Genomic DNA, 20,585 nt, shown 5'->3' on the forward strand with positions numbered 1-20,585 from the left:
AAAATTTGGAAGATGCTGAGGAAGCAGAAGCTGTTACATTCTCAGTTCAAAAGAGAATGCATAAATGATGACAAGCAAAGGTTAGTAGAGATTCGTGTGTCTGTTAAAAGATTGATGCGTGAAGTGTAAAACTAGCACCATCACACCTTAGCAAAAGATCTGTCACAGAACCCAAGAGAATTCTGGTAAATGTAAATGTAATGTAAAATCACTAAGTGTGTCTAAGGCTTCCATTCAGTCCCTTGTTGACGAGTCTGGTGTGACAGTTGAAGATAGCAAAACGAAATCTGAAGTTTTAAATTTCACGTTCAAGAAATCATTCAAAAAGGAGAATCATACACACATCCCACCATTTGACCATCAGACAGGCTCCCGTATGGACAACATGGTAATAAGCATCCAGATAAACAACTGAAAGATTTGAACGAAAATAAATCACCAGATCCAGATGGAATCCCAGTCAGTTTTTACAGAGAGCACTCTATAGTACTGGCCCCTTATCTAACTTGCATTTATTGTGAATCTCTCATCCAGCTAAAAGTCCCAAGCAACAGAACAAAGTGCAGCTGACTCCAGCATATAAGAAGGGTAAAAGAACAGACCCACATAATTACAGACCAATATCCATAACTTCAGTTTGTTGCAGAATCCTTGAACATATTCTCAGTTCAAATACAATAAACTTTCTTGAGACTGAGAAGCTTATGTCCATGAATCAGCATGGTTTTAAAAAGCATTGCTTGTGCAGAACTCTATTTGACATTTTCTCACATGATACTCTGTGAACTATGGATGAAGGGCAACAAATAGAGTCCATAGTTCTAGATTTCCGGAAAGCATTTGACACGGTGCCCCACTGCAGGCTGTTAATGAAGGTATGAGCGTATGGAATAAGTTCACAGTTATGTGAGTGGCTCAAAGACTTCTTAAGTAATAGAACCCAATATGTTGTCCTTGACAACGAATGTTCATCAGAGACAAGGGTATCGTCGTAGTGCCCCAGGGAAGTTCGATAGGACCACTATTGTTCTCTTTATACATAAATGATTTGGCAGACAGGATGGGCAGCAATCTGTTGTTGCTACTCACCATGTAGCAGAGATGCTGAGTTGCAGATAGGCCCAACAAAAAGACTGTCAGAAAATGAGCTTTCGGCCAACAAGGCCTTTGTTGAAAATAGACAAAACACACACACACACACACACCCACACACACACATGCAAATGCCACTCGCACACACATGACCACATTCTCTGGCAGCTGAAACTAGTCTCTGGCTTCAGCTGCCAGAGGCTGTGGTCGTGTGTGTGTGTGTGTGTGTGTGTGTGTGTGTGTGTGTGTGTGTGTGTGTGTGTTTTTGTCTATTTTCGACAAAGATCTTGTTGGCTGAAAGCTCACTTTCTGGCAGTCTTTTTGCTGTGCCTATCTGCAACTCACCATCTCTGCTATATGGCAAGTAACAACTGTCGTTTTCATAGTATTGTTACTCCACATCCTGGAGTTTCCATTGTTTGAGTTTACTGTTAGGATTTTCCAGGTATTCTTATAACATAGTTTTTTCACACTGTCTTCTATCGCATAAATAGCAGCTTAAGAAATTTTGTGTCACTTCTCCTACATCAGTTTGAATAAAAGTACTGAATGAGTAACAGACTCAAAGTCCTTAGATAAATCTAGAAAAGTTCCAGTGACTCTGTTTTGTTTATCCAGTCAGCTCAGCAGTTCACGAAAAAAAGTTGTAGTTGTATTGGCTGTGTTTGCACTTGCACTTACAGTCATCCGCTGGCGCTTTAATTAGTGGCAGTCTGCTTGTAAAGGCCTGGAAGCTGTTCTCCACATTTTGGAAAGATTTATGAGAGAGCTGTCAAAGTGTCATGTTGTGTTGAAATAGAAAGAAGGGAAAGAGAAAGGAAAGATGATCGCATTACCGCATTGATAGCCACAGACTGCATAGCCTTACTTAAACATTTATTTTAATTTCTATGCTACAATAAATAAGACACACATGGATTTTTGTTACCTAAAAAAATCTGCTAGGGTTAGGTATTTTTAATAACAAATGTCTGGAAACACTTATACAATGTTTAGCCAGTATGGTCGTATTTAGAAGGGCTTAATACTGACATGACCACAAGACAAGCAATCTTTTCAAATATTATTCCCTATTTATATGCATAAAAAAGTTAATTTAGAACTTTTTTATTAATTTTAACTCTGATACCTGCTCTGTTATATATGTATTCCATGCTTGTAAGAATAAAAATCAATAATAAAACATCTTTAGTATAATTACCTAATATAAACAATTATATTCCAGGCTGGTTCTCAAGAGTAAATTCCAAAGGCCAACCTACTGCACGATGTTACACAAACATACAGCAGCTAGTGGCTGCACAGATCACAACTTTTGTCACCAGAACTGAGCTAACTGCCTACAGACTCAACGATACAAAAGGTAAGTTCCAGAAATACAGGATGGCAAAACAGGTTGCTTCAATACAGTATCATTCCTCTTCATAGCAATAATTTTTTAAAGTGATTTTGAAATTTAGTTCGTATCCCATAGTTAGGGAGATGCAAATTTTAACTCCCCCCCCTTCCTTCCCTCCAATTGGTTTACTGCATATATTCCACCAATATATACTACCTTGTGCCCTTAGTACAAATTTATTTCTTCTATAATTTTAACAGATCAGAATAAACTGTGTATTATGTTGGGGGAAAAGATTCAACTAAATATGATTGGAACTTAGTCATTTCTACTTCCAATAATCTATTTGCTTTAGTTTTATGACTGCATATGATTTTTATAATAAATAATGATTCATTTGGTTCCATGGTAGCTTACTCAGGGTTCAGTTACATATGAAGAACTGTTTAACCCTTTGTGTTATTTAAGGAATTATGAACACTCCTGTAGCAACCCTTCCAATACAAAAAGTTCACAGCACATAATAACTTCCAATATGAATGTTAACAAAACTTGTTCAGAGTTAGAACTCTGCTCCCAACAAAGCACTCACTCCTTACATAGTGACAATTTTGGCAGGATGCACAAATGGTGATGAAATATTTAAATCATTGCTGATCCATTTTGTTATTTACAAATAACATATGATGTGTTACAGCAAATTAAAGCCCATGTTCTGAAGGTAAGTAAGCTGCATAAAATAAGCACGAATATTGAGCCATATTTCTTAGGACAGATTTTAAGTTTTCTATAAAACTATTTTGAATGAAACAAAATATAAAACTGTAATCAGAAAAATTGTGGATATAAAATTATTGGGCTACTTTTTGGCATGTTGTGCAAACTGTTCTTTTATGCATTGTATTTACCATAAATCTTGTCTCCAAGTTGTGATTGATACATTCTTAAATACATATAAATGTGCAGCTTTGCATGATAAGCTGTAAATACTTTTAATGACTGAATGCATCGTAATATTGTTTGCAGAGATCCAGCAGGAATCAGTAAACAAGAAGATGCAATATCTGAAGACAAGCGTACGAGCTGGTCACGCCATTAAACTGTTGGCTGTTTTTGAAGATGTAAACAATGTCCAAGTGCACAACAATAAGCGCCTTTCACTGCCTCTCATTGGACGAGCCAGCAGCAAAGGAGACAAATATGCCCAGTGCCTTGATGATAAGAACCAGGTTAGTTAAAATTGCTAGATAAAACTGTAGTAACAGGTTTCAGGAAACTGAAAAGGTGTCACTTCATTGGAACTATTTCCAAACAGCTCAGTTCTGTTGAAGACAGATTAATTATTATTCAAGTTTTTGTGGTTCACTGTAGAAATCAGTCCACTGTTCATGAGTGCTGAAGTCATTGTGCTTCTGAGATAAATCCCTGCTAAGATGCACAAATAGATCTGGATATTCTGTGGTAAATAAAACAAAAATGTCACCAAAATGTTTTCAGAAATTTCAATGATAACTGGAAGGACAAGTTTTTCCATTCAGATATACTAGTGTTAATTCAGTATTGTGGTCATAAATACACAAACAAAAATGATCACTGACAGTCTAACAACCAGGCTGAAGCATCTCAGGCAACTGCAACTTACCTGATGCATGAAACATTCTCCAGGACTGGTTGCAGGGCACTAATGCTTGTGGCACCATGTGGGTAATTTTGATTCCTCCACCCACTACCAATCCCCAGTGCAAATAGAAATCAATTCTACTGTTTATTGGATACTCTCATTTTAATATCTTTATTTCCTCTATCTCCCGTGAACCTCCTCTCTCACTTTTTAACACTCAATTTATATTTGCTATTTCCAAAGGCTTTTTAAATTCATTTTCACATCCTGTTTTACAATCTATTACTATTTTTTTTTTCATGGCACTGTTTGTGTCTTCTTTTTCCTTATACTAGCACTGTTTAAATTTCTCCCTCTTGTATTACTGAATTATCTTTTTCAACTCGCCAAAGAGAACAGAAAAAGAGAAAGAGAAAGCAAAAGGTTCATAAAGGCAACAAGAGAAACAAGAGTTTTTCTCTAACATAGATTTAGATTCTAAAGTATTATAGGTTGACACAAGTATGAGAAAACGGAAAGCATGAAATGACTTCAGGAAAAGAAATTTTAACATTTGTAACATTACAGTGATCTAAAATATTTCACAGTGGAGCAAAATTACCAGTGAATTCTTACAAGCACAAAATCAAACCAACCAGCATTTCTGTCTCTGTTTATATAAGGATTTCATTCTAGTGAACAATTGCTGAAAACTAAAAACTAGCTTTGGGGGCTTATTTTAAGAATGTTGCAAGTACAGCAGCCAAGCTCCTTTTTAAATTTTAAATTTAATGTTTGGTTATTTAATGAATGAAACAAAGGCAGAGGAAACTGTGTGTAAAAAAATATAGCTCAACAATTTGTGATTAGAACCACGTGTAATGTTTTTGTGTTGCAGCAAATATTTTTTTTCCAAATAGTTAATAAATGTCATTTTGTACCCATGCTCTTGACATGACATGGAAGTAAGTGGTTGAATGTTTCCTGCAGGTGGTGTTCATCCCGTTGACAACAACAGGTCAGCTGTATGCAGTGTCTGGTTTGGATGAGACGCACATCGTGTCTCAGCTCTCACACCTGCTCAGGGATGGACAGTTCCCAATCAGAGTGTGCCTTGTGGCAGGACCATTGCCATCACCTTTACCTGCTGGTTTTACAGGTACTGACACTGAATATCCTATTAACTCACAAGGACATTTACAACATAGTTGTAGTGGTGATGAAACAAGTACACAGAAATGGTGTTAAGCCAGAAGACCGTCCTATAATATGCTGAGCACAATATGCAGTCTATATGGTGTAATCAATGATAATGTTCATAGTGACCTGATTTTTAATTAATTTTTAATTTTTTGGGAAAGTGGGTCTTTTTTGTTAGAACTGTCATGCAGCAAAGACATAAATCATCACATGCAACTTATTCTTTATTGAGAAATTTTAATGTAAGCACCAAAAAATTATTTTAATAATATATCATACTGAAATTGTACTACAGTATGCAAATAACAATTTAATTTACAGAGAACCATGCACACTGAAGAAATTATTGTACATGACATGTATAATTAATCAGTCAATTTGCAGGTTATACTTTAAAAAAAGAGTCATGGTACAAAATAATATATGCTTCTTATTAAGTTACTATCTGACAAAATTGGCATTGCCTGGTTATTTATTTTGCGTTTTCTATTAGAGACAAAAACAAGAAATTAACCATGTTCATAGTGCAATATTGCAAAAATTCATTTCCATCTTTCCATGAAAATGCTTTTGAAAGTATGAAACAGTTGTAGAAAGATCCCAGACAGTGTCTGTACACTGGATGCAGCTGCTTCACAAATCTACAACACGATTTTGTAAATGTCTCTGTGGCAATGCCTCTTCAGAGCTCTGTAGACAGCTATTGCTTTTGCCTACACCCATTTGTGCTTTCCAATTGAAAGCTGTTAAAAGCACTGCCAGGCGCCAGGCATTTCTTTAAGTTGACTCACTGCAGGAGTGTCATTGTAGTAAACAATAAATGTATTAAAACTTCATGCATGATGTGGCATTTTTTCATGCATCTCAGTGTTTATGATGGCATATATCTTGAAATGCATGTATTTGTGTAGGTGTATTCAGCAGCATATGTGGATACTGTAAGTAAAATATGTTACAAATAGAGCCAGTAGGAAAGAAGTAATAAATTTAAATGTCACACATGATGCAGCAGATTTAACACATCTAATTGTTTTTGATGTCACATCTCCTGAACTATTATAGGTAGGTAGCTCTTATCCCCACAGCTATTGTTATGTGGCATTAAGGGATATGTGTAAAAAGTTTAGTTGATATCAGTCAAGTGGTTTAGGAAAATGTGTGGCATGTACACACATACAGACATCCATTTTTATAATATGTGTGGGCTAAAACACCATCTAATTCATAGTTTCTGAATATTAATTTGTACATTGTGAATGTGACTACTTAATGCCAGCATTGGATATGGGAGACAAACCTAACAAAGCCAAAGACAAGAAGATCTTCCTTGTCAGATAGCAGATACAATGATCCAACCTATAACAAAGATGGCTCATTGTTCAATTGCAGATGGAGACAAATTTCATTTTTTAAGCAATACATCCAGTGGATTACTTTTTACTGTGTATGCCAGTGTTCTCATGTTTAGCATATTTTAACACTAGCTTACCACTTGCTGCTTTGCTCACATGGACTGTATGGCTTGCAGAGATTTTTTTGTTTTTATTTAATCAAATTTTTTATGTTGTTCAGATATTGCAACATCTTCTAAACTTTTCATGCTAATTAAGGCCAAATGAGCACTGTCTTTTCCAAATGTACTTGTGACCAAAAAGTGATTCTGCTAGCTGGAGTCCAAAGTTTTTGTCAATCAGGCCTTGGAAGTGAAATAGCAATTTTCATAAATTTAGCTTTAAAATTTTTAATGTAACAAAATATTTTGTTAAAAATTTTCATCCCCTATTGTACTCCCTTGGGGGCTGAATTCACAGAAACACTGTAACAAGTTTTTTTTAATATATTTCTAACTGTGAAGTTAAACACCAAGTGTCACAGATATAGCCTTACAAATCCTTTAGTAGTTCTTTAGTAATTATTTATTTATTTTAAAAAAACCTTCACCCACTATTTTACTTCCTTAGTGGTTGAATTCCCAAAAATTCAAAATGCTGAAACATATATATTTTTTTATTTTTTGACTGGGAAACTAAATACCAGTTTTCATAGTTCTAGCTTCAAAATTCCCTTAATGGTGATGTACCTCCAAAAAGCCTTTCTTCCCCTATTTCATCCCCGTAGGAGTGGAAGTTCAGACAATCCCTTCTTAAACAGTGCCTGCAAAATAAGATCCACACCCTCTCCAAACTTCAAGTTTCTGTCCTAGCGGTTAGGGCAGGGCAGTGATGAGTCTGACCCTGTTTCATTCCCTCAGGGTTTAAGTTTCATCCCTGACTGAGAAACCAAACACCAATTTTCAAAGATTTACCTTTAAACATGCTTTTGCAATAAAATATTTTCATAAAATATTTCACCGTCTATTTCACCCCCTTAGGGTTTGAATTTCCAAAATGGGTATGTTTTGTTTCTAACAGAGAAGCCAAATACAAATTTTCATAGAACTAGCTTCAAAAATGTTTGCACAGTGAAATATTTCCATAAAAACTTTCATCTACCCCCATAGGGATTGAATTTCCAAAAACAGTGAAACATGTAATTTTTTTATTTCTAATTCAGAAGCCAAATTTAAATTTTCATAGATTTAACCTTAAAATTATTTCATAATAAAATATTTTCACAAAAAAAATTCGTCCCTATTTCACCCCCTTAGGGATTCAATTTCCAGAAACAATGAAACATATTTTTTTATTTGTAGCTGAGGAGTCAAATACCAATGTTTATTGATGTTGCTTTAAAAATACTTTAGTAGTTCTTTAATAATGATATGTTTCCAAAAAAAAAGCTTCCACCCACTATTTCACCCCCATAGCGTAAAATTTTAAAAAATGCTGAAAAACATATTTCTTTATTTCTGACTGAGAAACCAAATACCAATTTTTGTAGATCTAGCTTCAAAATTGCCTTAATAGCGACATTCTCCAAAAATCCCTTCATCCCCTATTTCATCTCCTTAGGGTTGGAATTTCGGAAAATCCCTTCTTAAATGATGCCTACAGCATAAGCTCCACACCTTCCCCAAATTTCAGCTTTGTATCCTTAGCAGTTTGGGCTGGGCAATGATGAGTCAGTCAGTCAGACATTGCCTTTTATATATAGAGATTGTGGCTCAGTGCCAAGTGACTAAGTGTCTCAAATTGCAAATCCTAAGGCTCAGAATCCAATCCTCCATTGGTCTTGGGATTTTTTTCTGTCAGTTATTGCTCCTTTCACCACTGTGGAAAATGTGAAGCTGTACCATGGTTCAGAGTATATACTGATCTAAAGGTCCACTTGTATCTGGCTGCGTAAATCAGTTCAAAATCACAAGGAAACAAAGACATACCATACCCATTTGAACCGTGTCTAAAAAAGCACTACAGTGTTCAAACCAAATTTCAGATTGTGGACAACAAAAACTTATATTTCTGCAATTAATGGAAATAATGTTTCCAGAAATTGCTGATAGTGAAGGTAAAGCTTGTAATGTACAAAGTAAGTTGGGTGTCTGCTTTTATACCAATAACAAAAGCCTAGAGAGCTTACAATTCTCTACATCATCTTTGTTTCCTCTCCTTGTAAATGAATAGCTTTATACAGCTGTTCCAAATATCAGGTCTTGTCTTAATATGTATACTGTGTCAGAATGATTCTGCAAATTTTTCTTTCTCCGCATCTCTCTCTGGTCTTCTCATCTCTGCCATCATTCAATCATTCCCAACTGTTTCTTGCTTTTTATGTGTCAAATGTCTTTATCTTCATCTTCATCTTTTGATATCATTTCAGAAACACATTCATTCTCATAATCACAACAGTTGCATCTTGTAAACTACAGGGTGTTTATAAATGAATATTGGGGTTTTAATGGTTTATAATATTTATTACATTAAACTCACTGTTATAAATTATATGTCAAATGAAAGAGCAACTAAAACAGTTTTACCAAGAACCTTATAAATGTTCAATGTGAGCACCATTTGTCACACGGCGCACATCAAGTCTACAGCCAAGTGCTGGATAGGCCACAAGGAGCCCAGTGACAAGGCTTGCTTTGCATGACCTGCACATTCACCCGACCTAACGCCATGCGTTCCTTTGAGGCTTCATCAAGGATCGTGTGTACATGCCTCCGCTACCAGCAGACCTCCGTGAATTAAGAAACTGGATTGAAGCAGATGTTGCTTCAGTCACTGAAGACACACTTATCAACGTTTGCAAAGAACTCAGCTGTAGACTTGATGTGTGCCACGTGACAAATGGTGCTCACATTGAACATTTATAAGGTGCTTGGTAAAACTGTTTGAGTTGCTATTTCATTTGACATATCATTTATAACTGTAAGTTTAATATAATAAATATTATAAAGTGTTAAAACCCTGATATTCATTTATAAACACTCTGTATATGAATTTTTAAGAAATCTTTGAAGACCCATATGTTAGTCTTCATGTTGTTCAAAACAGTGTCATTGAATTAATAGAGTGTAATCCTTGCTTCCTACAACTGTCTATATTGTGTAAATTACAGAAAGGGAATGCAGAAGGAGCTTTCCATTGTTGGGATCAAGGATACTGCATTACAGTGGTTCAATTCCTACCTGATAGAAAAATGAGTTATTTTAAAACTAAATTCAGTTAACTACTACTCCAAATGAAAAACTATTTCCCAAGGGGTACCACAGGATTCATTACTGCATTCATGCCTGTTTTTGTTGTATGTCAATGATTTATCATTAAATATCAATGCCCATTCAGTCCTGTTGATAGATGACACCTCAGTCCTGATAGAAAATGACACTATAGAAAAAATTCCAGATAGTGTACAAAATGTACTAGGAAAACTTGAATCTTGGTTCCATAAAAACAGAGTAAAAATAAATGTTTTCAAGAGATAGACTTTGTCTCTAAATCATAAGCATTGTGTCCTATAAAAACAGTCCATAATAATCGATTTGTGACAGAAGAAAGCCATATGAAATTCTTCAGCCTTTGGCTCTTTGAAAATATTACATCATAACATTTTAGAGAAAAATGTTATTTTATCATTGAAGAACCTATGGAAGACAGTTTTACACTTTGAACAGAGACTATTAATCTGTAAACTGTTAATATGTAACATATATTGTAGTGTTATATGTATTTTTATTAGATATACTTGCAAACTGTTCATCTATAATGGATAACATTCTTAAAACAGTATAAAAAGACCTTTTGTAAATCATTATACTTTTTGTAAACGTGACATGTCTCCTGCCCAACGATTCAATTATCTGTATACAGTATGTAATGAGACTAATAAATCACATTTCATTCCATTCATAAAGGGGGCATTAGAATAATAGAATATTCATAGGTTTCACATTGAAAATTGAACCTCTGAATTTGGTTAGTTGGTTAGTTTGGGGGAGGGGGCCAAACAGCAAGTTCATTGGTCCTATTCAATTAGGGAAGGATGGAGAAGGAAGTCAGCCATGCTGTTTCAATGGAATCACCCCAGCATTTGCTGAAGCGATTTAGGGAAATCACAGAAAACCTAAATCAGATTGGTCAGTCATGGGATTGAACTGTCATCCTTCCGAATGAGAGTCCATTGTGCTAACCATTGTGCCACCTCACTTGGTAGTAGGTTCTTGTTAGACATTAGGCTTTAGTTGGATCTCAGCTATCACTTACATCTTTGTTGTAAATGTTTCTAACTTGTTAGTTCTGCAAATTCTATAGTACTGGACTAATAATGGGCTCTTATTTTCTTCTGTTTATCAAGTTTCTGTTTAAATTTTGTTCCAACAGAATGTTGGTTACAGTATTATTTCTAATATTTAAGCCAAGAACTTCTTCATTTTCAGTTTTGATTGTCTTCTTTCTTTGTGCTTAATTGTATGGACTTCTGTTTAATTACTAATTATCTTGCTAACTCAGTTCCGTGTTTTATTAGGCTGTGGAAAGCAAAAATGTTGAGTCACATTAAGTCCACAGTACCCTATGCTATTTCTTTATTTCCAAACCCAGTGACCATTTAGATTTCTCTTGGTAAATGTATTTAATATGCTACCTCTTTTCGTCCTGAGCTTCATCATTACTTTCACATTAAAATAAACCACAATTTTCCTACAGTTCGGTTTTCATTTTTTTAAACACTGTATATAGACTTTCAGCCTGTTCCTCTGTGTGGAACGATATTAGGCATTAAACTTGTACAATTTCTAATAGTTATCTTTAGAACTATTTTTGCTAGACCTTCAGATACAGCATCTTCATTTCGATCTTTTATCAATAATACATCCTACTCCTCCATACCCTCCTTGGTATGTCTCTTTGGACTAAGACATATCCTGACTGGAGCTCAGTTTGGCCTCCTTCAGTCCTTTATACATTTGAAATTACATTTCTCCTGATATGTTCCCCATATTCCAGTTTCGGCAGCTTATCTTCAGCCCTTGTGATTCTACAGTATACAGTTCCTAGATGGAGTAATATGTAAGCAGCAGCCTACTTATGGGTCATGGTATTTTATTTCAAATAATACCAATGTAGCAAGGCACTGGTACAGTAGTACCTGGGCATGTCCCTTATGTAATGACACACTGCCCAAGTTCCCTCAGTCTCCCATGCCCAACACACTTTCACTGTAGATGAGAGAAACTAGTGCCACTGTGCACAGTGAAACTCCATGTTACAACATGAAAGAGAGGAACAAATAAATGAATAAAATAATGTTAACTACTCTTGCCAGGAATTTTTCGTGATCAGTGGTTATAGACTTGATGCAGTAATAAGCATTTGTCAACAGTAGTTACTATTTAAACTATCATTTTGTTATTGTTCCATTTTTTATGTTCCAGGCAATCTTTGGCTTGAAAGCTGCCAGCAGGAAGATGTTATCCTGGCGTGTACACTGCCACCAGATGCTGATCTCTCATGTCATGGACAGTTTACATCCCAGATGCAGCCAAAGTTCCTCGAAATCGATGCAGACTCCCAGTTTCTGCTGTCACGACCTTTACTGCACCACGAGACAGAGATGCGAATGTTCAAATCACCTCTACTCCAGGGTGTGCTTGCATTTTGTCGTGAACATGGTGATCGCTGGAGACGTCAAATTAAAGTGACGCATCATATATTTCCATCGAATGAGACCTTACTGCAAGTACCATTACCAGCATCCAAGGAGAAGGCAGAGAAAATAAAAACAAGACAAGCTACTAAGAAGTCTGCATCATTTACTTACATGCCATATAATGGAAATGCAAATGTAAAGGTAGAAGAAGGGCGTAACTTGCCTCCTGCTGTGCCACCGAGAAACGAGTCACGAATACCACCCGACAGTGGTCCACCGAGTGAAAATCGCTGTCACCATAACCACGTATCTCCAAAGGTTCAGCAATATATCAACAACAAAAACTACCCACCAATGTATCAGCCTGAGGTATCATCTGCAATATCTGGCCAAAGTCGTACTGCATCTACATCTCATCTACAGCAAAGAATTCAGAGTCCTCCCTTGCCACCTCCAAATGCAAATTTAAGGAACAAAGAGGTATCATCTGGACTGTCACTTTCGCCTGATGACCTCCCTTACTCTCATGTTGCAGATGCAATAGTAAACAATTTTAAAAATGGTGAGAATACTATTGATGAAGAAAATATATATGCAGAAATATGTGAGCCAAAGAATTCCTCCTCTAGAGATGTCAGGAAACTAGACTTTTATTTCCTGAAACACAGAGGTGCAGAGAAACTCAAAGAAGATTATTATTATGTGCAGTTTGATAGTGGCAGTGAGAGCAGTGCAGTGCTAAAGGAAGAAGTAACTTACGATACAGTTTGCTGATATTGACTGTACATTATTTAGCTTTCAGAATGCTTAAAATTGTCAGAATTATCTGCAAAAATTCTGTACTGTTATCAATACAGATAATATAATGGCTGAATTTTAATTGTTGTAAGCAACTGTGATGTCGCATTTAACACATTTACTGAATTTATAAAAAAAATCATCAGGTTCATCTGATTATATGTTTAATTCTGTATCAAAACAAAGGAAGAAAGTCAAACATGCACATAAATATGTTCTGCACTGAATTATGTTACACTTCAACAGTTACAGAAGTGTATCAATGCAGTCTGATACAAAAGTATCTGTTGCTCAGAATATTAGCTTTTTGTCCACAGGTACACATCAAATTGTGAGCAAATTGCAGAAATACTTTTGTATGCAATGAGTAAGCTTCCATTTCCTCCTCTTTCACTTCCTTATACCAGATGTTCATTGAATTTCAGTTAACAAATTTTCAGTGTATGTCTCCATTCTATATGTAGAAAGTTCAGATGAACACACACTATTTCAAGACTGTACAAGTGTGAGTCATGTGTTCAAAAATTAAAATGCTACACTTTTAAATGGGATAATTGAGGCATAATGGCTGAAAAGATTATCCAAGATACAACATGATTAGGTACAAAGAAAGGTTCTGAACATGCTTGTTCAAAAATACTTTGCACTTTATAAACAATATACTGATTTTGAAAAAACTACGATCACTCATTATATGCAAGACCCTGGAAGATAAATTTTCAAATGTGAATAATTTAATGGAGTGCTACAAAGTAAACATAAATCATGCATCTCATTTGTACTAACTAATGTATATACTGTACGTAAAATGACAAAATGTAGAATTTCCATTTATGCAATAACATTTGAAAATAAAAATTTGAAAGAAATTTTCCATGTGCTTTAGTTATAGTGAGTCCAGTATTTGAACTAAATAAATACAGTTCCTTTTTTTTTTTTTTTTTTTTCCCCCCCCCCAACACCACCATTATAATATCAGGGAAAATAAATGACTACAAATGATCTGATTAATTTGGTAATGCTCTGAGAATACTTTTTAAAGCAAAATTTTGGAAATTGACAGCAGTGGCTTGTGACACTGAGTTTACTTTTGATCACAGTCACATTGCCTTTGGATAACTGATTGTTAGTCACATCAAAACAGACTGTGTTGATGTGGAGTTCATAGATAATGTAATTTTTTTGATGGGTTGTTTCAGCAGTATTCATTAAGAGATACTTTTCTCTCTTGATGGATGAATGGGCAGGAAATGTCTTCCATCTGGACTAATTACATAGGCGTAGCTTATGAGAGTTGTTGTCGGGAACAGGACAAGCATCCTGCTGCCTCAAAGTATTTCTCAGGTTCAATTGTTGGCATAATTGGTGTATGAGTGAGGGCAGGAGTGTCTTAAGGAAGGGTAATCCTGATTCCAAGATATAAAAAAGAGAGAGTTCTGGGGGTTGGTGTCATTGGGTTGGTACCAACCAAGTGATAAGAACAGTACTGTTACATCTTCATATTCATTATTTAGATAGATAAAGTTTCACAGGGATGAGAGAACATGAAAAAGCTAAGAAAATCTGTTACACAACAGTCAGCACATTTTAATAGTTGCTATTCAATCTGTATATTCCATTTTCACAGGTAGTCAGGTGTAAGGTAAGGAACCTTTTGGTGTGTAAGGGGGAGAAGCTATAAGAGTCGAAATACTGTTGGTGGTTTTGAAAATTAATATGCACTTAAGTTTTTATGGAGCCACCAGAAAATTTTAGGTCCGTATAAAAAAATATGGCCTTATTGCATAAGCAAATACCACATGAATGAAATGCACTAATGATATTGCATTAAGATTATAAAGGAATGAATAATGTATTTTGGCATAGGTAATGGTTATGTACAATTAAACACTGAATCTGAACAAGTGGCCTACCCTTGTGATGTAATATGAAGTTTCAAAGCTGGTCCACAAATAGCTTCTTGTAGGCTGGTACCACAAAGTGTAAACACATGTGTTGCAGGTTTGAGAAAAAAAAATAGTCTAGGCACCAGAAATCAAATAGATAAAAAAACACAAATCTTTAGATAACACAGGACATACTGAATTTAAGTGATGAAGGAAAAAAATATATAAAAATGCATAAAATGAATCAGGCAAAAGGGAATGCAGACATCTAAAGCTTGAGACTGACTGCAAGTGCAAAATGACAAAACAGGTAAGGCTCAGTATGAAATGCTTGGCTGTAGAGGCATGAGAAAGATAGATGACACTTATGAGAAAATTAAAGAAACCCTTAGAGAAAAGAGAAGCAGCTTTATGAGCTCAGATGGCAAGCCAGTATTAAGCAAAGAATGGAAAACTGAAAGTTGGAAGGAATATGTAGAAGGCCTATACAAGGGATATGAAATTGAGGCCAATATTGTAGAAAGAAAAGAGGAAGCAGATGAAAATGAAAAGAATTTGACAGAGCGCTGAATGACCTAAGTCAAAATAAGTCCCCTGAAGAAGACGACAATCCCTCAGAATTAGCACCATTCTCGTGAGAGAGCAAAACTATTCCACTGTGGTACAAGATACTTGAGGTAGACAAAATATTCTCTGACTTCAGGAAGAATGTCATGAGTCCAATTCAAAAGAAGGCAGTTTCTGATTGGTGTCTGCAATATCAGTTAATAATTCCACCTTGCAAAATACTGACATGAATTACTTACATAAAAATGGGAAAACTGGGAGAAGCTGATCTTAAGGAATATCAGTTTGGCTGCTGGAGAAATGGAGCACCATGGAGGCAATACTGACTCTGTGTCTTGTTTTGGAAGATGCGTTAAGGAAAGGCATGCTGTGTTTATAGAATGCCTTTTCTTATAGCTTTTGACAATGTTGACTGGAATACGCTCTTTGAAATTCTGAAGCTAGCAGAGATAAAATATGGGGAGCAATAGATTATCTAAGCTTGTACAGAAACCAGACTGCAGTTCTACAAGTTGAAGGATATGAAAGGAAAACACTGAGGAAACAGCAAAAGAAACCAAGAAAGACTGTGGAGAAGCAATTAAAAATCAGAGAGGACAAATAAAAGCATTCTCATTTGCTGATTACATTGTATTTCTATCAGACAGCAATGGACGTGGACAAGCTGTTGAACAGAATGGATAGTGTCTCGAAAAGGGTTTATAAGATGAACATCAACAAAGGTAAAACAAGTTCAATGGAATGTAGTTAATTTAATCAGGTGATGCTGGAGGAATTAGATTAGGAAAGGATACAATAAAAGTAGTAGGTGAGTTTTGCTATTTGGGAAGCAAGATAACTGACGATGGCTGAAGTAGAGGGGATATAAAATGCAATAGCAAGAAAATTGTTTTTGAAAGAGAAAATTTGTTAACAGTAAATATAAATCAGGGTGTATACGACCCGGGACAACCAGGAGATCCGGGAAAAACCCGAGAATTTTTTCATCCGGGAGAAAACCGGGAAAAACCCGGGATATTTTTAGAATTCCGGGAATTTTTCATTGTTTTAGTTTACAGTTAAATTTTTGTAATTTTGACTGGTAAGAACCGAATCTCTAACAAAGGATATTACTGTATCCCGCTACTGCATTATAATACTTCAACAATAAAACATAAACGAGAGAAAAAAACAAAAATAACTTAAATTGCATAGGAAATGAACCATATACAACAACGACACACAGTGCTCATGCAAGCGTCTGCCAATTCAAAATGTGTCAAAGGCTTTAGGGAGATTATGCAGTGCTTCATAACAACAAATTGCCTCCAATGAGCGTGAAGTCACAACTGTTTACATTGGATTCGTTTTAGAGTTACGAGCGGGCTCGCGCGCATGCGCAGTTGAATCACGTTTCAGTAGCAGATTCTCCCGCTTCTGGCTACAGGAATGTGGCTGTTGGCTGTACAAGCCGTCGCAGCAAGCTAGATGCTACCGGGAAAAGGGGGCGCCAAATTCATACTCCTGAGGAAAAAAACTTGTTTCACAAAGCGCCTAGCATCCAGCGCACATTTGCCTATCGATTATTCATATGATTTTGAAACGCTTCCCTGTTGGTTTTTGAACATTTTTGAACACATTTTAAATTGATTTCTGAATGAATCATAAGTTGACTTTTGAATGCATGCATTGTGTACGTGATGTCTGTCAGAAGAATCCTCGTCGTATCTAGAAATAAACTTTCGCAGATAAAAGGGGACAAGACTATACGAGCTGAGGGAGTAAAGCCGAACGGATGAATGCCAATCACTGTCTGATTGATTGGGTTTGCGAATGATCAGCATTGTTATAATTACTAGCGAAATCCATAGATTCAGTCTATCAGAATGGAAATAAACGACTGACAGGAATAACAGGTGAGAAAGATTACGTATTATCTTCTCGGTGTATCCAAAAAAAAATGAAATTTTGACAGAAAATTTTTGGCCAGATCGCTACACTAGTAAGGACCAGTAGTACAGTCCCCGGCTAGCAGCCGATAAGTTCTATTCTGGAAGTAATGCGGAAAACGTTGTTCGAACACGTAATAACGCCTAACCGGAAAATAATCGCGGGATAACTAAACCTGTGATTCTGGCGGGGTTAGTGAAGTTGATCGGCGAACAAATTTTGACAGTGGCACCAATAGCTACAGTATAGGTGACGACAGGATTGTTTGTTAGAACGAGGAAGGGGAGAACGGACGGGGACATCACACAAATTATGGAAGAATAAGACGATTCCAAATTTATATAAGAATTTCGTAATACCGGTACTACTTTCCGATCTCATGCTTGAGAAGCTGGCGCGTATGAATGAAATGTAAAACTATTTCCTAACATAAAACTTTTCGCTTGTAGTAGGCCTAATAGGCATTTGATATTGGTACTTCGTGAACTATATTCTGTCGTCTTATAAAAATGGCCATTTGTGCCAAAACAGTCTCGTTTATTTGGTGTGTTACAAAATTGCTGCCATATTAGAAAGGCCTATTTTGTTTTATCTAGCAGACAGTGACAAAATAGACGTAATCAGATCGAGAAACAAAATGGTTCAAATGGCTCTGAGCGCTATGGGACTCAACATCTTAGGTCATAAGTCCCCTAGAACTTAGAACTACTTAAACCTAACTAACCTAAGGACATAACACACACCCATGCCCGAGGCAGGATTCGAACCTGCGACCGTAGCAGTCCCGCGGTTCCGGACTGCAGCGCCAGAACCGCACGGCCACCGCGGCCGGCTGAGATCGAGAACCAACACCAGTCTTAGGTATTATTTGTATTAACAGATTTTTCGGTATTAGATAACGACATTTTGATTTTTCATGTAGCAAATCGTTTGACGAACTTTGATGAGGTTCTTTCGCAGAAAGGAAAGCACGCCATGTAAAGCTGTAGCAAGATTAGAGAGAAAAAAATGCTAGGAGCAAAGGTTTGAAGAAATGTGTAATTTCTTGCTTATATCTTGTCAGTATTGGTTTTATATATCCTATATTTAATTTTTTATCGCACAAAACAGCAAGTTATTAACTAATAGGCAATAAAGAGTTCAGATTTTCTGAAGAGTTGTTGTTCTCTCGATTACAAGTAATCCCATCCGCTATTAATTGCGAGATTTTTTTTAAAGAGGGTCAGGCTGTCAAACCGGCCGACTGGGAGCAGAAGAGGCACCACAGGACATTTCAATTTGCACTGTCCTGAATATAGTTTGAACGTGTTGTAGAAAAATGCTTTATGAACAGGCGTGGCACTGCACTTTGGCATACTGAAGACCAAATAATATGTCTTACATTTCCTCGAATACATATATTTTATATTTCAGACTTTTCAGCAAGATGTGCACTACAAGATGAACATATTTTGAAAATTCGATTTTTTTTTAGTATTGACCCGCTTCGCAAATGTCGTAGATCTGGGGCTGATGCGCAGAGCAGTCTGAGTAATAGTGGGTAGTCTCCACGTGACCCGTGTTTACATTTAGTGGTTTTGCTGTTTCCCCTTCGCTTACTCTCACGTCAAATGAAAAGAAAACGGATATCTGTGACCGGGAGCTATCAAGTGAATTAAAACACATTCACATATTACAGAAGGCTGAAATATGTCATTAGTTTCAGATTTTATTTTATTTCCACCTTTCCATCTTTATGCCATAATAAAGAACCAAACATGATATAATTCAGTACTGGTGCTTCAAGAAAATTTACATCCCAAAAACCACACTGAAAAGCTTAATATCAGATCGAGGTCTACTTCATTGGGAATCTGGACATACGAATGTGCCCTTTAGGTATGCACTTTAAATGTGTACATTTTAATATGGTTCACAAAATTCCGATGCTCTTGCAGTATCCTCTGTATTTTACACGTACGTACATACGGGCTTCCTACATCATGATAGCTAGCCAAGCGTGGTGTCTCCTGTTATCTGCGCTCTCTGGCACCTGCTGAAACGAATGTACCATGAATTTATTAAACCACAGAGCGTTTGACTCTCATTTAAAAATCAACTCTTTGATGACGAGCCATTTAGAAGAATTTCAAACCCTGAAGATCAGACATTTATGTCGTAATTAAAAATTTTACCGGCACATTTGTGCGATATATCTTAAAGTGTAACACGCGCAAAAAAGATCAACAGTATATGAGAAAGATTAGCTTCTCTTGCAGCTTGAGGCCGGTATTATATGTGAAAGCTTTGCTTTTCTTGTAGCAACACTATGTATATTAATTTAAATTATTTACTTTCCCCGTTTGTGTGTTCGTGCTACTTAACAATGATGTTGCTGCTGGCTGACTACATCACGTGTCCTATGGTCTGAATATCCGCTGTCATCGGCTGGCGGCATCACGTGACATGAGCCAGAACGGCTTACAAAAGCACATCGCAATCTCGATTTCAATTATTCGGAAAATAACATGCGGTGTTTGGTGGAATTTTCGTAATACGAAAATACGCAGCATACATGTTGCTGCACATCAAAGATATTTCCAAAACGTATCTTTTTCCCTGAGTTTAGTTTTTTTAAAGTGCCGGGAAATTGTACACCCGTGTATAAAACCATAACCATTCAAAGGATTGATAAGGAAAAATATATTGTCACCCGGGAGAACGTGTATTTTTAACCGGGAAATCCGGGAATTTTTTTTCCTTGTCCACGTATACACCCTGTAAATGTAAGTGCTAGGAAGTCTTTTCTGAAGGTATTTGTCTGGAGTGTATCCTCGTATGGAAAAGGAAACATGGATGTAAACTGTGCTGACAAAATGAGAACAGAAGCTTTTCAAATGTGATGCTACAGAATAATGCTGAAGATTAGATGGGTGGATTATTAGAAGATACTGAATCAAACTCTGGAAAAAGGGAATTTATGGTACAACTTGAGTAAAAGAATGGATAGATTGATAGAACAAGTCCTGAGGCATGAAGGAGTCATCAGTTTGGTAATGGAGGGAGTTGTGGGGAGTAAAAATTGTAGAGAGAGGCTTAGGGATTAATCAAGTAAGCAGGTTCAAATGTGTATAGGTTGCAGTAGTAATTTGGAGAAGAAGAGGTT

At 36.2% G+C, this 20,585-nt stretch overlaps 1 protein-coding gene across 4 annotated transcripts in view; it reads left to right on the forward strand.

The window, feature by feature from the left end:
• The window catches only part of LOC126092261 (uncharacterized), a 918,328-nt gene extending 904,401 nt beyond the window's left edge, over nucleotides 1-13,927 (forward strand). For all 4 annotated transcript variants that reach the window (XM_049907771.1, XM_049907774.1, XM_049907773.1 and 1 more), the window contains 4 exons: nucleotides 2,318-2,455; nucleotides 3,458-3,660; nucleotides 5,022-5,190; nucleotides 12,046-13,927. In XM_049907771.1, the coding sequence (XP_049763728.1) occupies nucleotides 2,318-2,455; nucleotides 3,458-3,660; nucleotides 5,022-5,190; nucleotides 12,046-13,034 (1,499 nt within the window). In that variant the 3' untranslated portion in view covers nucleotides 13,035-13,927. The remainder of the gene's footprint in view (nucleotides 1-2,317; nucleotides 2,456-3,457; nucleotides 3,661-5,021; nucleotides 5,191-12,045) is intronic.
• Nucleotides 13,928-20,585: the final 6,658 nt, after the last annotated feature.

The sequence above is a fragment of the Schistocerca cancellata genome, chromosome 7 (genome assembly GCF_023864275.1).
Source record: "Schistocerca cancellata isolate TAMUIC-IGC-003103 chromosome 7, iqSchCanc2.1, whole genome shotgun sequence".
Lineage (NCBI taxonomy): Eukaryota > Metazoa > Arthropoda > Insecta > Orthoptera > Acrididae > Schistocerca > Schistocerca cancellata.